General features: G+C 42.9%; 1 protein-coding gene across 5 annotated transcripts in view; it reads right to left on the reverse strand.

The window, feature by feature from the left end:
- Positions 1-541: 541 nt before the first annotated feature.
- Positions 542-18,008, reverse strand: part of oxr1a (oxidation resistance 1a) — a 216,624-nt gene continuing 199,157 nt past the window's right edge. For 4 of the 5 annotated variants that reach the window (XM_065008771.1, XM_065008781.1, XM_065008772.1 and 1 more), the window contains 9 exons: positions 16,199-16,911; positions 14,304-14,463; positions 10,174-10,339; positions 5,663-5,743; positions 3,910-4,035; positions 3,185-3,337; positions 2,860-2,955; positions 2,667-2,740; positions 542-2,413 (listed from right to left, as the gene is read on the reverse strand). In XM_065008771.1, coding sequence (XP_064864843.1) covers positions 2,278-2,413; positions 2,667-2,740; positions 2,860-2,955; positions 3,185-3,337; positions 3,910-4,035; positions 5,663-5,743; positions 10,174-10,339; positions 14,304-14,463; positions 16,199-16,911 — 1,705 coding nt within the window. In that variant the 3' untranslated portion in view covers positions 542-2,277. The remainder of the gene's footprint in view (positions 2,414-2,666; positions 2,741-2,859; positions 2,956-3,184; positions 3,338-3,909; positions 4,036-5,662; positions 5,744-10,173; positions 10,340-14,303; positions 14,464-16,198; positions 16,912-18,008) is intronic. The other variant, XM_065008776.1, reaches the window with a different exon arrangement.

The following is an 18,008-nucleotide window of genomic DNA, read 5'->3' on the forward strand; positions in this document are numbered from 1 at the left end:
TAGTACTTGTTTAAAAAGTAATTCTTCAGCTGTGAACACCTGCTGGAATAAAAGCGTGACTTAATGCCTGTCTGAGGATTGGAGTGTCTAGAAACCACAAGTGACACCCATTCACCCTCCTGTGTGCCTGGAGGAGGGGAGGGTTGCAACACAAACAAAGAGCACAGAGCTGGGAGCTGATTCAGGACCTGAGATAGTTGAATGTAGCTCAGCCACAAAACAAATCCCTGACCAATGGTCCACTGTGCCATCCATTGCTTCAGCATTTAGGAAGGAATTCATGACAGAATTTCACACGGTTGGTGAAAATATTTACTTGTAATTGTTTTTAATAAATTAGTAATTATGCAGTTAAATTTCTTACTTTGGAAACTGATGTTTTATCTTTACAATCGACCCACTTTAAATTCAAAACTAGATTAATGTTACCGAGGTGATGACCGATAGTCCTGATACATATGTCCACTAGGTGGGGCTCAATACACAAAGTTAGCGCAAATGCTGGAAGGAGGGGATTGAAAGCAATAAACACAGACATGTCCCAGGTTACAACAATTTTATTGTTATTTATACATCAATAATACATTGTATCCCTGTAAAATAATCAGGACTTATCCATGTTATTCTTTGTGACTCCATAGATACAAATGCTGGTGTGGAAGACCAGAAAGGGGAAGGAAAGCTGCTGTGAAGTTTAAATGTACATATGTTCTCTTAGTTCACAGTCTTAACAGTCAGTCTACCAACTAATGAAGACTCAACACTCAACAGAACTTGTGATGAAAGTTAAATTCTTCTTCGACATTCAGCCTCCTCACTCCTGGACAACAACACTCTCCTTTAGTTACACAGAGCATTAGTTTAGCTTTACTCTTAATATTATAGCAGCAAGCTTTCTACTAACAGTTAAACATGTTTTTAGATTCTAAACAAATTACTGTACAGCTACTAGAAGTCTAAGAACCTGGTTTATAACGCTTTTAGACCAGATTCAAGTGCTAGAAGCAACCCACCAATCATATATGTGTTTCTATTTAGGAACACATCTATTTTAACATGAATTTACAGGGTAATATACAATATATTTGTAACAGCTGAAATATCAGCACAAAAAGATCACTGTCACACAACAGCAACATATATAATTAATTATATATATATATATATATATATAATTAATTATATATAAATAATATACAATTGTCATATGCATGTAAAACAGTTAACCACGTCTCAGGCTTTTCAAATTATACCCAGAAAAGCAATTGTGGATCAAGACATGAAAGCTTTACAAGTCCTCTCTGATAAAGAGCCACGGACAGGCGAGGAAAAGCGCCATCAACCTGGATTATTTGAGGTCACATGACAGTAATTTGCATATTCCACAAATCTATTGCAACACATTACTGTCTACGAACAGTACACACGACTCCTGAGGGGCGCCGGTGGTAGCTGAACTCACACGTAGTACACCCACTGAACAGAACATTATTAGTACGACGATGGGTAATATTCTGATTCTAGCTATGTGCTGTGATGGTGAACAATAGGACTACAATACACAACACTCTATACGTAGTTCTTGCCTCAGAAGTAAACCAATGTAAAATACTTTCCTCCCCTCATAATATAGTGTCCTCATCATCCTCACATCCTGCTGAGATTCTTCCTTCAGGTGTTTGAACACCAACCAGAACTATGTTAGGTTCAACCGTCTCCTCTGAGAACAAAGGAACGCATGTTGTTAATTTTATTACTGGATCTCTCCACTAAAGGCCTGTAACACCACATATAGTAACATCCTACTGACTGACGTCAACCAAGTTCTGAGTGGCGGGGTTCCTTGAGTGTCTCAATTTCAGATAATCTGGACTACGGCAGTTTCTCAATCACAAACCTGAGCCGACATCATCTCCTGCAAAGGTCAGAGAGAGCGATCTGATTGCTCCTCCTTGGTTCTGCAACAAGACGTCTCTACGGTCTCTAACAAACCCACACATCCCCTGATGCCTCACAGTATAGTACAGGACAGTACACCTCCTCAAAGACGCTGCACACAGCTGTAACAAGATACACACAAGGTCATTCACAAAGAAAAGCTCTGTTATAACTGCAGTAGTAACGTATGAACGCACAACACGCATCCTTCAGCTGGCTCCGTCCTGGGAGCCCCAGACAGTGGGTTGGAGCAGGGTGGTGATGTGCAGTTAGGTTTGAGGCAACATTGCCATTGTAGGGATGTTTAGTCCTTCTCTTTTTTCCCCATGGTGGGTTTTGTTATTCAAAAGCCCAGATCTCAATGTCCTGTATATAGAAATCCTCCTTCTTGGAGAGCATGGGGTTGCCAAAGGTTTTACAGGAGTGACTCCTGCCGTGGTACAGGTCTCCATCCAACCACAGGCCAAACTCACCACTGAAACACATCAAGACAAACACATCACAGCATCTTCAGAGACTCAATCCAGACATGCTGTGAGTGTTCTGACATTCTAGCATTGGTCTGATAAACGTAAGACTATGGGTGCCATTTTACTCTTCTGAACACACTGAGCAGTGACTGTGCAATGTTGACTAAACACAACATCTTAAACTTTGAAACTGGGTTGTCAGTTAATGCCAAATAAAACTTTTACGAAAAAAAGAAAAAAAGAATAGCAGGTACGTACCTTCCACCACCAAAAGCTAAGGAGTCCATATCTCCTTTCATAAAGAACATATTGTCACCTGTCCATTTGTACACCTGTCAACACAGAGCAGAGCATGCCACCATCTGTGTAGATATATCATTACAAACCCTCATCCCATCTTACATAAGCTTCTCATTGTCAAGAGAATCACCAATCAGAGAGGTCAACCTACCTCAAACTCTGGACAGAAGGTGAAGAGGAAGGTTTCTCCCGTGCCATAGAATCCCTCGCTGATTTTGAAGGGTTCGGACGCCAACGCACCAAACACCTGCAGCAACACAACCAACCAGAACACACCAGGTCAGGAAACAGACAGTACAGAACCATGGTAATCTATTACAGCTCAAAGGCCCAATCCTAACTTTAGATGAGCATGCTTGTCTCACACTTTCGCATAAACTACACATTGAAGTTAATGGAGGACTTTCACACAAATTTGAGTTACATGCACAGGTCTGGACTCGGGCCTAATAGAGAAGTGTTGTTGTCCCACTCACCCCACCATCACTGTCCCTGATGACCAACAGCACAGGGGTGTCCTGCCCCTGCATGGCCCGGTAAAGGCTCTTGATGCTCATGCCATGCTTGGTGGTGCCATAGGCCAAGGTCCAGGGGTACCCAATGGTACGAGGAGGGAGGTTCTTGGCCAGCTGGAGAAAAGAGGCAGACATCGGGGGGGGGATAAACAGTGAAAGAGAGAAAAGGCCACAGACATCAATGGTCCATTACAGCTGCAGTGACCTTTTCCCACAGCTGGTTGTTAGAGAGCAACTGAGCTCCACACACCCAGAACACAACAGTCTCAGGAGAACAGGCTTTAAGAGTCGACCACAGAGAGACCTACAATAAGAGCGCAGCAGGCTAGTCACACACATTCTATGGCTCCTTCCTTCGTTGCATGTCTTAACAAGAATCCCCCCAACAGCTATAGGCCTACATGCAAATATGCCTTTTTTCTGAAGACTAACCCCACCTCATCCATGTTAAAACCCTAACAGACCTGATCTGAAAATCCCAACCATCCCAGTATTGTAATTCATAGAGATTCTCTGATGAGGCTAAAGAACCTGCTGTCACTAAACAGATAGCTCACCCAAGGAGGGCCAGCACTCCTCTGGCTGAAGGTCAAGCATGACGATTCTTTAGGAAGCAGCCTATTGACAATCAGTGTCAGTGCATCAATATGCCAACGGGTATGGATCTTGCCATTGTGCGTTATTACCTTCTCTATCTGCTGTGCCTCCAGCAGCTCACTAGGCTCACTGAGGTTGGGTCTGAAGGTCTCAGGCTCCAGCTCTGTCTTGATAGAGGTGGCATGCTTAGAGTTCACCTCCTCCTTGGTGGTGATCTGAAAACACAGACAACAGTCAGGAGGGGTGGGCTTAACTAGTAAGGGCAATGGGGTGTCTATCGCTTTAAGCTATGTCCCAAATGGCATCCTATCCCCTATAGTGTACTACTTGGCCCTGGTGAAAAGTGGTGCCCTTTATAGTGAATAGGGTGCCATTTGGGACACAGACTGGGATGAACACGGTGTTAGATGTTTTCTATAGGCTAATACACCAATACCACGTAACTTACTAGGAGTGGGGGTGTGTCATATGATTTCTAAGCAGGTGGTTTTTAAGATATGAATAAAGTCTCATATCAGCAGATGCAGAATTATTTACAGGCTAATATGAGCCCCAAAAAAACAAATATACAAGATAGGCCTACTTAATATAACAAATTAAGTCAGCTGTGAAAAGCATCAATTTGGGAGCAATGGGTTTAGGGAGACCATAGACCAGACTCCTTTATGTCAGTAACACATAGTAAAGGTAAGGAGCCAGCCTTGGCTTATGAGAGCCTTAATGGCTCATAAAAACATGTAGGCTTCTCCAGAATTGTAATAACACTTGGAAATGTGCATTATATCCATAGACAGAGGGCAAATCAGGAGGCTAAATTGTACAATGTCTGAGTCTGGATATGTCTATACTTAGCACAATAAGAATGTTGGCTGGAGAAAATGCAAAACACAGTAAAGGCCTATTTGTGATTGGAGACACTGTGTTGGACTGTTTGAGTTCCAGCGGGGGTTGTTTATCTTCCTCCATAACAGGCCTGATTGTAGACGGCCTAGCTACTGGTGGCCTGACCGTGATCACATTACAGTCCTGTTGAATTACCTGCATTGTCCTGCGCAAACAATCCTGCACCCACTTAATGGATTGAATCGAATCCCACTTCCACCCACCGACCCACCCACCATCTACCTCTCTCCCTTCAATAGAAAGCAGAGGCGGATGGGGAAGCAGCAGTTCCTCACTACCCAGATGTGGATGGATAAACACAGTTTGTGAGTAGTCATTCAGAAGTGGAGGAACACAAATTCCACATTTGATTAAGTCGAGAAACCTCAGGAAAATTCCCCTCCCTCAACAGAGATGGGCTACAATATATTGTATTATGATTCACATTCTTTGTCTCTATGACAGCCTTGGGTCTAGGCTATCTAATTAGCTATGGCTAATAATAAACATTAATGAGGCCTTCTGAAAACTAGCCACAGCAGTGGTCAGTGAAGAGCTGTGAGAAGTGGATATGCAAGGCATTATGGGAACTTCATGAAGACATCAATTACCCTCCTCCCTTTCTCTACCAGGAATTAGTTGCTGGTTGCACAAAACTCTTCAAATTATTCTCATAGGGATTCTTTGGATAGTTGCTACACGAGTCTGCAGCATCATAGTGCTGGCCCATCCCAGGGCCCAGGTCAAGGTTAGCCCAGGTAGGACAACTGGGTGAGAGGCAAGAGGTCAGAAACACACCGAGGAGCTCTAACAGAGCCTGGCAGGGGCAAATCTAAAATGGCACCTTATTCCCTACATAATAGCGGCCAAACTTAGTGCACTACATAAGGAATAGGGTGCCATTTGGGACATAGCCTAGAAAAGGGGAATGGAGAGCTGGAGCTTTGCTGAGTGGGGCACCTGAAGCCGCTTGCAGAGAGATTTCAGATCTTCACTGTTTAGCGCATCGATCCGGCGGTGGTACTCAGTCAGTGACACTACCTGGGGGACGGAGACAGGAACAGGAAGTGTAACTCAGCTGCTGGCGATGGAAGAAAAAGGATGAGCACAGCAGAGGGAGGAGAGACAGTACATTTGAAGGTGGAGAGAACTGACATCACTGTCTATATTTCTACATCTACCAGTATGTGATATTCAGGTCTCCATTAAATAGGCTTGGTTTAAAGTCTAATATTTGAACAAGAGGTGGTTGATATGAACCAATAGAAGTGTTTTGCATGGTTGTGTAATCTAAATCAACACCACTAGTGGATGTTAGGACGAGCCAGAAGGACGAGAGGCAGACAACTTAAACCAGAGAAGCCACACAAGGACATTCTTCTGATAATCTTATTCAATTGAGAGGATCCGTTGGACTGTAGGTGATACGACACCAGTGCACCGTCAAGCACTTGCCAGCCTGTTAGTGTACAGACATGTTGAATCTGTTGCACAACACTGTGCAAGTCAAATCGAATCACCCTTTTGGTGTAGCAGGACAAGAGCACAGACAAACTCCAAGTATTCTGATGTAACGATTTAAAAAGTCCAGAAAGCATATCAAAACACAGCCTGTCAGTATGTGTATTAACCCATGGAGAACAAGCTTCGTCTCTCTACAGCTGACATAGTGAGCAATAAGCAGAATTATGAGAATTGCAATACATAGCCTATCGGCACCTAAGTATATTGATAATATCGTATCTTGAGGTCCAGGGCAATTCCCAGCGCTAGTGCTGCTTTTAATCATCATTAATGATCATCATTAATAATAATGCACTGAAGCAAACATCACTGCCAGACAGAGTTCATGGAAGCTAGCATACACAGGAATCCCCCTTCAAAACAGCCTATCAGCAGTTCTGGCGGCGTCTAACAATAGCTACAAGTTCTACCTCCACAATAACATCTTAAAGCGCAGCTTCTACTTCAGAAGGTAGCTAAGCCCCTTGAGGTCCAGCTCTTCAAGGGGATGTGCCCATGAATCAGCACACAGTGCGATCATGGGGTCATATGAAATAGCATAACAAAGCCATTCAAGGGGTGCACACCTCCAGATACAGTACAGTAGGCCTACTTAATAGGTCTCTACGGACATGAGCAGTGCTGTGGGTGGGTGGCCCTCAGGGACTGGAGCAGTGTACACCTGCAAATGAAGCCTATCCATAAATATGTTATGATACCGCATGTCAAAAACTAGAACAATTATGAAATGATCTGAATCTACTATAGAATTAGGCTATACATTAATTGCTGTCATAAACTAGTTAAGTTATTTTAGTCAGGTTGGATTGGGCAAACTTGGGTCAAGCAGAAATAAGTTACCTTGAAACATCTCTTTAGTCACCTTAATCATTGTGTAAATAACGTTCTCAAACAAGCTCCCACATTACAGTTCTTAATAAAAAAAAGAAAAGGGTCAACTACAGTCTTCATTAAATATTTATTTTGAGCCTAACTTTAGCTGACACTAAAGTGCAGTCTATTGAGAAACGCAAAGTCAGGCCAATTTGCTGCAGTCCCCATCTTCTGTGTTTAGGAGGAAGGTCTCATGCTGGCCAACGACCATAGCCTGGAGCCTGTCTGCTTGTGCTTGACAATGAGAAATGGAGTTTGCAAGAGCACAAAGATCTGAGATCAGGCTACAATAAACATGTTATTCTCAGCTTCCCTTCCTCCCAAATAACAACTTACATGAAGGTCATTCTTTCCTAAACAGACATATTGCATCAGCCCATCCAACTAACGTTATAGATATAATATCTCACCATTACAGAGAAGCTGATCACTGTCAATGCAATGGAAATTGTAGAACTAACGAACTGTAAGCTATACACAGTGTATTGATACAATGTCGCAAGTTAGTTATTAACCTTAGATACAACGTAGCACGATGTTCACAGACAGTTTTTTCAGTGAACACAACAACCTCAAAACTTTCCAAAACGAGAACCAAAAGAAAAGGAGTGATACAAAGCGACAACATCAAGTGCTGTTTTTTAGACTTATCAGATATGTCAGTGACTATTTTGATTTCAGTCAGTCACTGGGCAAGCCGTTTGCATTTTTTTTTAGCAAGCTAGCCATCCAGTAATGTAGCTAGCAGGCTAACAACAACAAAACACGCGCAGCTAAAACACGGACTGTTATAGATACATACATAAGTGTACTTAGGGGTCAGCGGCGTTTCTTCCTTCACCCTTCTAGAGAACATGTCTTTCTTTCGGGGCGAGGTTGAGCTCGACAGTCACATTCCAGATTCTTGAAGTAATTCCAATCTCCACAAATCGATGTTGAACCTGACACCGGACGGGCGGGGACTCTACTAGCTAACTAAAATAGAAACATTTTAGAAGGGTCTCGGGTGTTTATTTGACACCCGCAAGAGCCAATGGCAATGCAGGACAGGAGCAAAGCCAGCTCCTTATTTGCTCAAAGGCAGAGGGCACTTCCTATTTGCATACTTCACTAGAGCAATTTAAAGATACAATACCAGTACATTTAAAAAATGTTTCATGAGGTACTGTAGGGAGATCAAATGCACTTCTCGTGTAACGTCACTGTAACAATAAAACGCTTGGTGGATCCCCTTTGAGTAGTTTGGGCACACATCAAACGTTAATCAATGAAGTGGCTTGAATTGTCATACTTGCCATATTGCACGACATACAATACACATAAAGCACAGTAGACCTAATGCTCAATGGCCAAATAAAGTATAATAAAAGGCTAAGAGCATTACAGTTATTACAGACTAATAATCTAAGTGTTGTTTAAAATCAATGTTTACCTTAAAGGGTCAACGTAAAAGAGAGGCAACTATTTACTTATTCAAATCACTGGCCTCTTCAGGACCAGGCCCAAACAAATCAGCCCACGTTGTTTCCTACATCATTCCTTTACATTAAAATGTCAATCCCAGCCACAGCTTGCGTATCAATTTCTGTATGCAAAGAATGTATCCTCTCCCCATTATACCTCAAGCACGTGCAGCCAGCCGACCTATTGGACAGACTTTGAGCAGCCATGTCCATCCACTGGACGTTTTTAAATCCTAAAACCCTACTTCCACATTTGAGGGGCAATTAAAATCTCACAAAGACACTATTAAGGATAGGGCAGAGAATGAGAGAACTGAACACAACTATGTATATTACATTCACAAGAATGCCCACACGTTTTAAAGAATTCCCTATGTGCCTTGAAACAATCAGCTTTTTTACAACGGGAACCATTCCATCCATCTGTCTACAACTGCGGAACACCACAGTCAGTCAGGTCATCCAGCACAACTATAGTTTGGGATGACCGACGACAACAGAGATATTAATGCATGCCATATACACTGCATTGATAACGTGGACAACTGACTTGGAACAAAATGATTTCACAATCATGCAAAACATTGTGGTTGCTGTAATCTGAGTGAAAATTGCACATTTCCAACCAAAGGAAATAGTATTCACACAAATTACACAATAAACATAACTATAACACATCAAGCAAACACTTGGACAGATTGATCAAAACAATGTAATCATCAATGACAGTGCAATCATTTGAACACACAAATCACCTTAAGGAGCATATATAATGATGATGCAGAATAACAATGTAAATCAATTCAATTTAACACTACACACAGTCATATCACTACAAAATAAATCACTTGACTGAATGAAAGCATATAACGAATAGGACATATATGGACTACAACACAGGCTGGATGAGAAGGTAAATACACAGAGTGTACCAAACATTAGGAACACCTGGTCTTTCCATGACCTAGGTGAATCCAGGTGAAAAATATGATCCCTTATTGATGTCACTTCAATCAGTGTAGATGAAGGGGAGGAGACAGGTTAAAGAAGACTTTTAAGACTTTTTTAGGTTAAAGACTTTTAAGCCTTGAGACAATTGAGTCATGGATGGTATATGTGTGCCATTCAGAGGGTGAATTGGAAAGACAAAAGTTTTAAGCGCATTTGAACGCCATTTTCATCAAACACAATTAAGAGGAACATTCTCACACTCTTATTAGTGTGTCAGGCGCACCGGTTCCAGTGTGTCAAGAACTGCAACGCTGCTGGGTTTTTCACACTCAACAGTTTCCCGTGTGTATCAAGAATTGTCCACCACCCAAATGACATCTAGCCAACATGACACAACTGTGGGAAGCAATGAAGTCAACATGGGCCAGCATCCCTGTGAAATGCTTTAAACACCTTGTAAAGTCATTACCCCCAACGAATTGTAGCTGTTCTGAGGGCAAAAGAGGTTGCAACTCAATATTAGGAAGGAGTTCCTAATGTTTTGTACACTCATTGTATTGTAACTACTACACATACTACTGTACAGCAACATCCAGCCATGTAAGAAACAACACAGAATGTAGAATGTAGTGTGGAACACCTCAGTTCTCTAGTCCTTACCTCCCACTCTTTGTTGTTTATATCCGTGAGGGGTTCGTCTTCTCCTGTCTCGGACCCCGAAGGCTTCTTGACCACCATGAACCCTGGCTCGTGGCCGATGCCCTTCACCCCCTCCCCATACATGTCTGGGGTCCACTGGATGAAGAACACATACAGGTGCTCGGACCTGGGGAGGGGAGAGAGGTAGAAACACAAACAGTCACACAGATAATTACAGAAATGATGGTAACACTTGAAGAGAACAGTGCCTATGTAAGGACTTCCTAACACATTCATAACAATACATACCGTATTCATAATCAGTACATAAACATTCCATGAATGTCAATTTATGTTAACGGTTATTGGTTCTGAATAGTGTTATGAATATATTCTGCCAATTTTTTGGCCATTTTCTGATAGCCTACCGACATCCTAACCCTCACAATGCTTTCATTTCACATGTAAAGTGAATGCTTTAGTCTCAAAATGGCCGTCTCTAAATGGCATGAGGCTGTTATGCCACTCTGCTGTCTTGTGTCTCTATGTATCAGGCTGTATATGGTCTTTTTCCCCACTGCCTGGAACTCTCCCACCATTGTCAGGATACTTTACACACATATTCTGGGTCGCCACTCAATTAGGTCATCCAGCAGACATAGTCAGTCTGCCAGTGAGTGTGTGTGTGTGTGTGCACGTGTGTTTGTGTGTACGAAAGTGTGTGCGTGTACGTGAGTATGTGTAAGTGTGCACGTCTGTGCATGGGTGTGTGTGTGTATAAAGGCACAGTGCTATCCATGGGAACAGAGCCAGCAGTGTAACAGGGCAGCATTACAGGAGACATTCTGAGATAAACACATTCCAACCACCCTACAATGGCACATGGCCATGGTGATGGTGGTGTGACTGTGTCTGTGGCCAGAGACAAGACTGGTGGCCTGTCTGCCTGCTTCAAATGATATTAACATGTGAGACTGAGAGGAGTGTGCTGTGCTGGTCAACACAAGCCTACTGGCTACTGGGAATGAAAACAGCTGAAGGGTAGAATTTTCAAAGTCAAAGAATGGCTGGTCAAACATCTGATCAGATTCATAACTTTCTGTCCTCTCTCTCTCCAGGACTGGAGACAAAGGCAGCACTGTGCTTGGACCCAACACTGCAACAAAGTGACTTTTCAGCATTAACTAATTGAATTAAGCTGTTGAAGCAATTTGGAATAATTCACTAGAAAAACATATTTTACAGCTTTTGATGAAGATACATCTTTCCTTGTACTGTTCTTTGAAAGGCCTAAACGATACATTCATTATGAATACTGCTGACATTGCTGTGCAACATCCCAGTGGAGTCGAAATTGACAGATCTCATTACGATTAATACCTATTTACATAAAAGGGCAAAAACAGTTCATTTGTGCTATTGTGGACAGAAATGTCATCCAAAGCACACTGAAATACTGCACAAAATGTACACTACCGTTCAAAAGTTTGGGTTCACTTAGAAATGTCCTTGTTTTTGAAAGAAAAGCTATTTTTTTGTCCATTAAAATAACATCAAATTGATCAGAAATACAGTGTAGACATTGTTAATGTTGTAAATGACTTTTGTAGCTGGAAACGCCTGATTTTTAATGGAATATCTATATAGGCGTACAGAGGCCCATTATCAGCAACCATCACTCCTGCGTTCCAATGGCACGTTGTGTTAGCTAATCCAAGTTTATCATTTTAAAAGGCTAATTGATCATTAGAAAACTCTTTTGCAATTGTGTTAGCACAGCTAAAAAACTGTTGTGTTGATTAAAGAAGCAATACAACTGGCCTTCTTTAGACTAGTTGAGTATCTGGAGTATCAGCATTTGTGGGTTCGATTAGAGGCTCAAAACAAAGAGCTTTCTTCTGAAACTCGTCAGTCTATTCTTATTATGGGAAATAAAGGCTATTCCATGCGAGAAATTGCCAAGAAACTGAAGATCTCGTACAACGATGTGTACTACCCCTTTCACAGAACAGCGCAAACTGGCCCTTACCAGAATAGAAAGAGGAGTGGGAGGCCCCGGTGCACAACTGAGCAAGAGGACAAGTACATTAGAATGTCTAGTTTGAGAAACAGACGCCTCACAAGTCCTCAACTGGCAGCTTCATTAAATAGTACCCGCAAAATACCAGTCTCAACGTCAACAGTGAAGAGGCGACTCTGGAATGCTGACCTTCTAGGCAGAGTTGCAAAGAAAAATCCATATCTCAGACTGGCCAATAAAAAGAAAAGATTAAGATGGGCAAAAGAACACAGACACTGGACAGAGGAACTCTGCCTAGAAGGCCAGCATTCCGGAGCCGCATCTTCACTGTTGACGTTGAGAGTTTTTTTTAATGGATCAAAAAATAGCTTTTCTTTAAAAAACAAGGCAATTTCTAATTGACCCCAAACTTTTGAACGGTAGTGTATATACATTGCCTTGCAAAAGTACTCATCCCCCTTGGCGTTTTTCCTATTTTGTTGCACTACAACCTATAATTTAAATGTATTTTTATTTTAATTTTATATAATGGACATACACAAAATAGTCCAAATTGGTGAAGTGAAATGAAAAAAAATGACAAAAGTGTCTAAAAAAAAAAAAAACTGAAAAGGGTTGCGTACATATGTATTCACCCACTTTGCTATGAAGCCCCTAAATAAGATCTGGTGCAACAAATTACCTTCATAAGTCACATAATCAGTTAAATAAAGTTCACCTGTGGGCAATCTAAGTGTCACATGATCGGTCACACGATCTCAGTATATATACACCTGCTCTGGAAGGCCCCAGAGTCTGCAACACCACTAAGAAAGGGGCACCACCAAGCAAGCTGCACCATGAAAACCAAGGAGCTCCAAACAGGTCAGGGACAAAGTTGTGGAGAAGTACAGATCAGGATTGGGTTATAAAACAATATTTGAAACTTTGAACATCCCAAAGAGCAGCATTAAATCCATTATTAAAAAATGGAATATGGCACCACAACAAACCTGCCATGAGAGGGCCGCCCACCAAAACTCACAGACCAGGCAAGGAGGGCATTAATCAGAGAGGCAACAGAGAACAAATAAAAAAGAGACCAAAGATAACCGTGAAAGAGCTGCAAAGCTCCACAGCGGAGATTGGATTATCTGTCCATAGGACCACTTTAAGCCATACACTCCACAGAGCTGGGGTTTACGATAGAGTGGCCAGAAAAAAGCCATTGCTTTAAGAACAAAATTAGCAAACACGTTTGGTGTTCGCCAAAAAGCATGTGGGAGACTCCCCAAACATATGGAAGATGCTACTCTGGTCAGATGAGACTAAAGTTGAGCTTTTTGGCCATCAAGGAAAATGCTATGTCTGGAATAAACCCAACACCTCTCTCTCCCCGAGAACACCATCCCCACAGTGAAGCATGGTGGTGGCAGCATCATGCTGTGGGATGTTTTTATCAGCAGGGACTGGGAAACTGGTCAGAATTGAAGGAATGATGGATGATGCTAAATACAGGTAAATTCTTGAGGGAAACCTGTTTCAGTCTTTCAGAGATTTGAGACTGGGACGGAGGTTCACCTTCCAGCAGGACAATGACCCTAAGCATAGTGCTAAAGCAACCCTTGAGTGGTTTAAGGGGAAACATTTAAATGTCTTGGAATGGCCTAGTCAAAGCACAGACCTCAATCCAATTGAGAATCTGTGGTATGATTTAAAGATGGCTGATCACCAGCAGAACCCATCCAACTTGAAGGAGCTGGAGCAGTTTTGCCTTGAAGAATGGGCAAAAATCCCAGTGGCTAGATGTGCCAAGCTTATAGAGACATACCCCAAGAGACTTCCGGCTGAAATCGCTGCAAAAGGTGGCTCTACAAAGTATTGACTTTGGGGGGGTGGATAGTTATGCACGCTCAAGTTTTCAGCTTTAAAAATAATATATATATATTTTAATTCCAGGTTGTAAGGCAACAAAATAGGAAAAATGCCAAGGGAGATCAATACTTTCGCAAGCCACTGTAACTGGACTGCTTTTCACAGCCTGGTCCAGTTCCCTCAGTGAGGGAAAAAATAAATGTATTCTATTCTATAGATATTTGTGTATGTACACACACACACACACACACACACACACACACACACACACACACACCTCTCCTGTGGCACAGCGAACCAGTACTCATGTTTCCTGTCCCTCTGAGCGTACTGCTGCATGGAGGCGCTGGCGTTGGACACAAATGTCTTCTTCATGGGCTGGCCCACCCGCAGACACAGGAACTTGTGGGACCGGTGCCTCCGCCGCTCCATGGACACTGTAGAGCCACATGACAAACAGGAAATAATCACATGATAATGAATTGTTATCTTATCCATCTTAACACTTACAGGGCCAAAGCAGATTCCAATCTGATTTAAATCTTTCAGAATATGTTTCAATTTAGTGACTGACCAAATGTAGGCCTACTCCTGGTTTAAAACATATCCTCTTATTATCTAGTAGTCCCTCACCACACCACTGGACCTAATCCATCTGTAAATAAGAAAACAGGGTCTTTATATGACCTAGATCTCCTCCTCTGTTTACCAGGTATCTCAACAGACAGTAATTCTGTGCCAGAATAATAGGAAGATGACCCAAATAAACAGAACTCATAACAGATCGTGACACCAAAACATATCCCTGCTTTTATTAACGACCCATTAGAAGGTCAAATTAGTGGGAGTTCTACAAAGAAAAGAGACACTTTGTGACATAACACAGACTGGGACCCATAGTCACAAACAGAGCCAGAGAAATGGTTCATCTACTTAGAAAACACAGCTCAGTGGGAAAAATGATATTTGAAAACGCAGTAATTGGGCTTGTTTTGAAGTGGGGCCTTGGCTCACGTCTGCCATGGTAATGTGGTGTGGAGTAAAGCAGAACCCCGCTGTGATCCCAGCCAATAAGAGCAAACATTCTAGGAACTCTCTGTGGGGTGAGAATTATGGTGATATAAATTATGGGAACACAACCAGACCTTGGTTCAACCAGTGTTCGTTTTCTTTCCAAAATACTTTGAGAGTTTGATTGAGCCTGCCTAGAGTGCCAGATGGGTGGGGTTTGCACCTTTGGGACTATTCCTTTGGTTCCAATGCACCAGGCAAACTCAATGAGGTGCAGCAAAAGTGTTTGAAAGAAGACAAATACTATTAGAGCCCAGGTCTGAACACAACTAAGTGAGGCACTAGAGCTCACATAGAACTGTAGAACAGTGGAAGAATAACATACATAGCACCTATAGCAGGCGTGACACAGAACACAGTAGTAGTTTGAGCCTGCACACTACTGTGGTAGTCTGTGTTCTAGGGTAAGAAATATTCAATGTTTACTGAAAAAGACATCAAACCAAAAAGAGAAGGCAGCTATAAAATGTAAATAGTTAAGTCACTTTAAATGCTGCTCCTGTCTCTGAGGGTTATTAATGCAGGCCGTCTAAACACTACTGTGTTTCCCCTCAGATGTTAGGTGTGGGTGTTTGTGTTGTCTCTCTGTGTTTGATTTTGAGCCTATCTTGGAGTTGAGTGCACGTGGAGCAGACCGGCTAACAACAGAGCTAGATCAAAGCGGAGTATAATGCCTCCTGCTCATTCCTGTAGGTGATAACAGCACACCACACATTTCCACAGTTATTTTTCTCTTTTTTAGTCCAATTACAACTGGGGAGGCACAAAGCTGTGACAGGAGGTTATCAGGAGCACCCTGCAGCCGAGGTGTACGGAAGCAGCCGGAGCCAACCTTCCTGTGATAGCACTGGGAGCTTCATTAGAATAAACATTATGATGGTAATTGCAGAGATGGCAAATGGCAGCAGCATACCAGGCAGTGAGGATGTGTAATAATATGCAATAACTGTCTATAGATTTGCCTTCATGTTGAGAACTCAAGTAGGGTTGAAATAGAAGCTGAACATATTTTCGCACCTACTGAAAAACAATGTAAGTGCATATTGTAAGGATATGTATTTCATATTTTCATAATACAACAGAGACACGTTATCTCACTACCTTCTGCAGAGCTCTGTCCCTCCTCCTTTTGTGTTACATTCTCAATTTGCTCTGTGGCTTGTTGCATAGTATGATTCTTCCACATCTTTCTCAGTTCCTCCACGTCCGTCTCAGAGTCCTGGGACCCCTCTCTGCTCAGCTTGGGCCTGTCCCCTGAACCCCCCTCCTGGCCGGAGGGCTCCCCAGGCCCGGTGGTAGATCTCTGGGAGGCATGGCGTGAGGAGGGTCCTTGGCATGGTCCCTGGCTGGTGGTGGGTGTGCTTGGTGCTGCCTTCTCCACATCCACACTGTGCTGCTTGGAGTCCATGGGAGACTGGCTCTGGGCTGTGTGGCTGTCTGGATTATCCTCTGCTGTGGTGGGTTGTTTCTCCTGGCCCTCCCCTGGCGGCTGGCTGACTGACTTGCAGGCGCTGCTTGCGGCCCCTGGGGCTTCCCCTGGAGGGGTGAAGGCCGCCACATGGGTGACAGTTTGGATGGACTCTGTGGAGGCTGTGGCTGAGGAAGACTTGTCCAGCCGGAGGTCTTCGGAGGAAGTGGCCTCCTCCCGAATGGGGGACAGCTCCGACTCTGTAAAGACGTCCTCAGAGAAGGAGCCCTCTGTACTGCGGGTGGCCGCGCTCCCGCTGTCGTTGCCTGGGACTCTCAGATGCTGCTCCGGGTCCGGCTGAGAGGAGGTGGAGGGCCCGCGCTCTGACGTCAAAGGCTCCAGATGCCTGGAGAGGGAAGAAAACAGTAAAGAAGAAAATACAAGTTAGAGAGGTCTGACTTGGAATGCAGCAGAATGGCACCGTTCTTTTTGTTTGTTACAGTATAATGTGGAGAGACCAGGTGAAACAAGTCATCCTCTCAACACGGATCTAATATGAATCTATGTTTGTTTGGCGCATCTGTAAGTGAACTACTCTGCATAATAATCTGAATAGGTTTTGTACAGTAAATTAACAAAAACACTGTGCAGCCAGCCAGCCAATGCCAACTAACAGGATTCCTCTACATACTGTAACAGCACACTAGACTCCACAGGTTCTCCAAAGACCTGTTGTGGGACTAAAATAGTTGCATCCTACTGTGTGTATGATAATAAAACACTGGTTGGCACACAGGCAGGACTTTGTTATTGTGTGCTCTTTGAGACAGAGTCTGCTTGCATCACATGAGAAAACAGCTGTCCTCACACAGAGACAATGGCTGTGTTTCAAACTCAAAGTAGACAGCCCTCGGCCCTAAATCCTCAGCCCTTGAATGACGTTTTACATCGTCACATCCGAGTGTACCTTGAATGTCGCTTGCCCAAGCCAGGGAGAGTGATAATCAGAGTCAACGTCCTCTGTGGAAATCTAGAAGTTGAGTTTAAAAACAACCAACCGAAAGCTATTAATGTACATAGTAAGCTAACATATCTAGCTAAAGCTATTCATGTACCTAGTAAGCTAACGTATCTAGCTGGCACTCCTGTCAGGTAGCTAGCTACAGTTACCCATAGCTGGCTAGCTAGTTTAATTGTTTGGCCATTTATTCCAATACATTTCAGAATTCCCAAAAATATGTTTATGAATCTAGCTATGTTTTATAGGCTCCTCACTATGAGACTAAGCCAATTTTCCAACGCTAAAATCAATGTCTATATATATTTTCTAGCAAGCTAGCTTCATACTTTTTTCTGACAGGCCAAAAATGTGACACTTCGCGGCCACCAGAGTTTGACATGTGACTACAGTTTGCATTGAATTGTGGGTCGTATCAACCCCGCAAGTGACCAAAGTGGTTTGTTCACTCGCTCCCTTGAGCTAAATCGAGGGCTGAGGGGGAA

This window comes from Oncorhynchus nerka, linkage group LG3 (genome assembly GCF_034236695.1).
Source record: "Oncorhynchus nerka isolate Pitt River linkage group LG3, Oner_Uvic_2.0, whole genome shotgun sequence".
Classification (NCBI taxonomy): Eukaryota; Metazoa; Chordata; class Actinopteri; order Salmoniformes; family Salmonidae; genus Oncorhynchus; species Oncorhynchus nerka.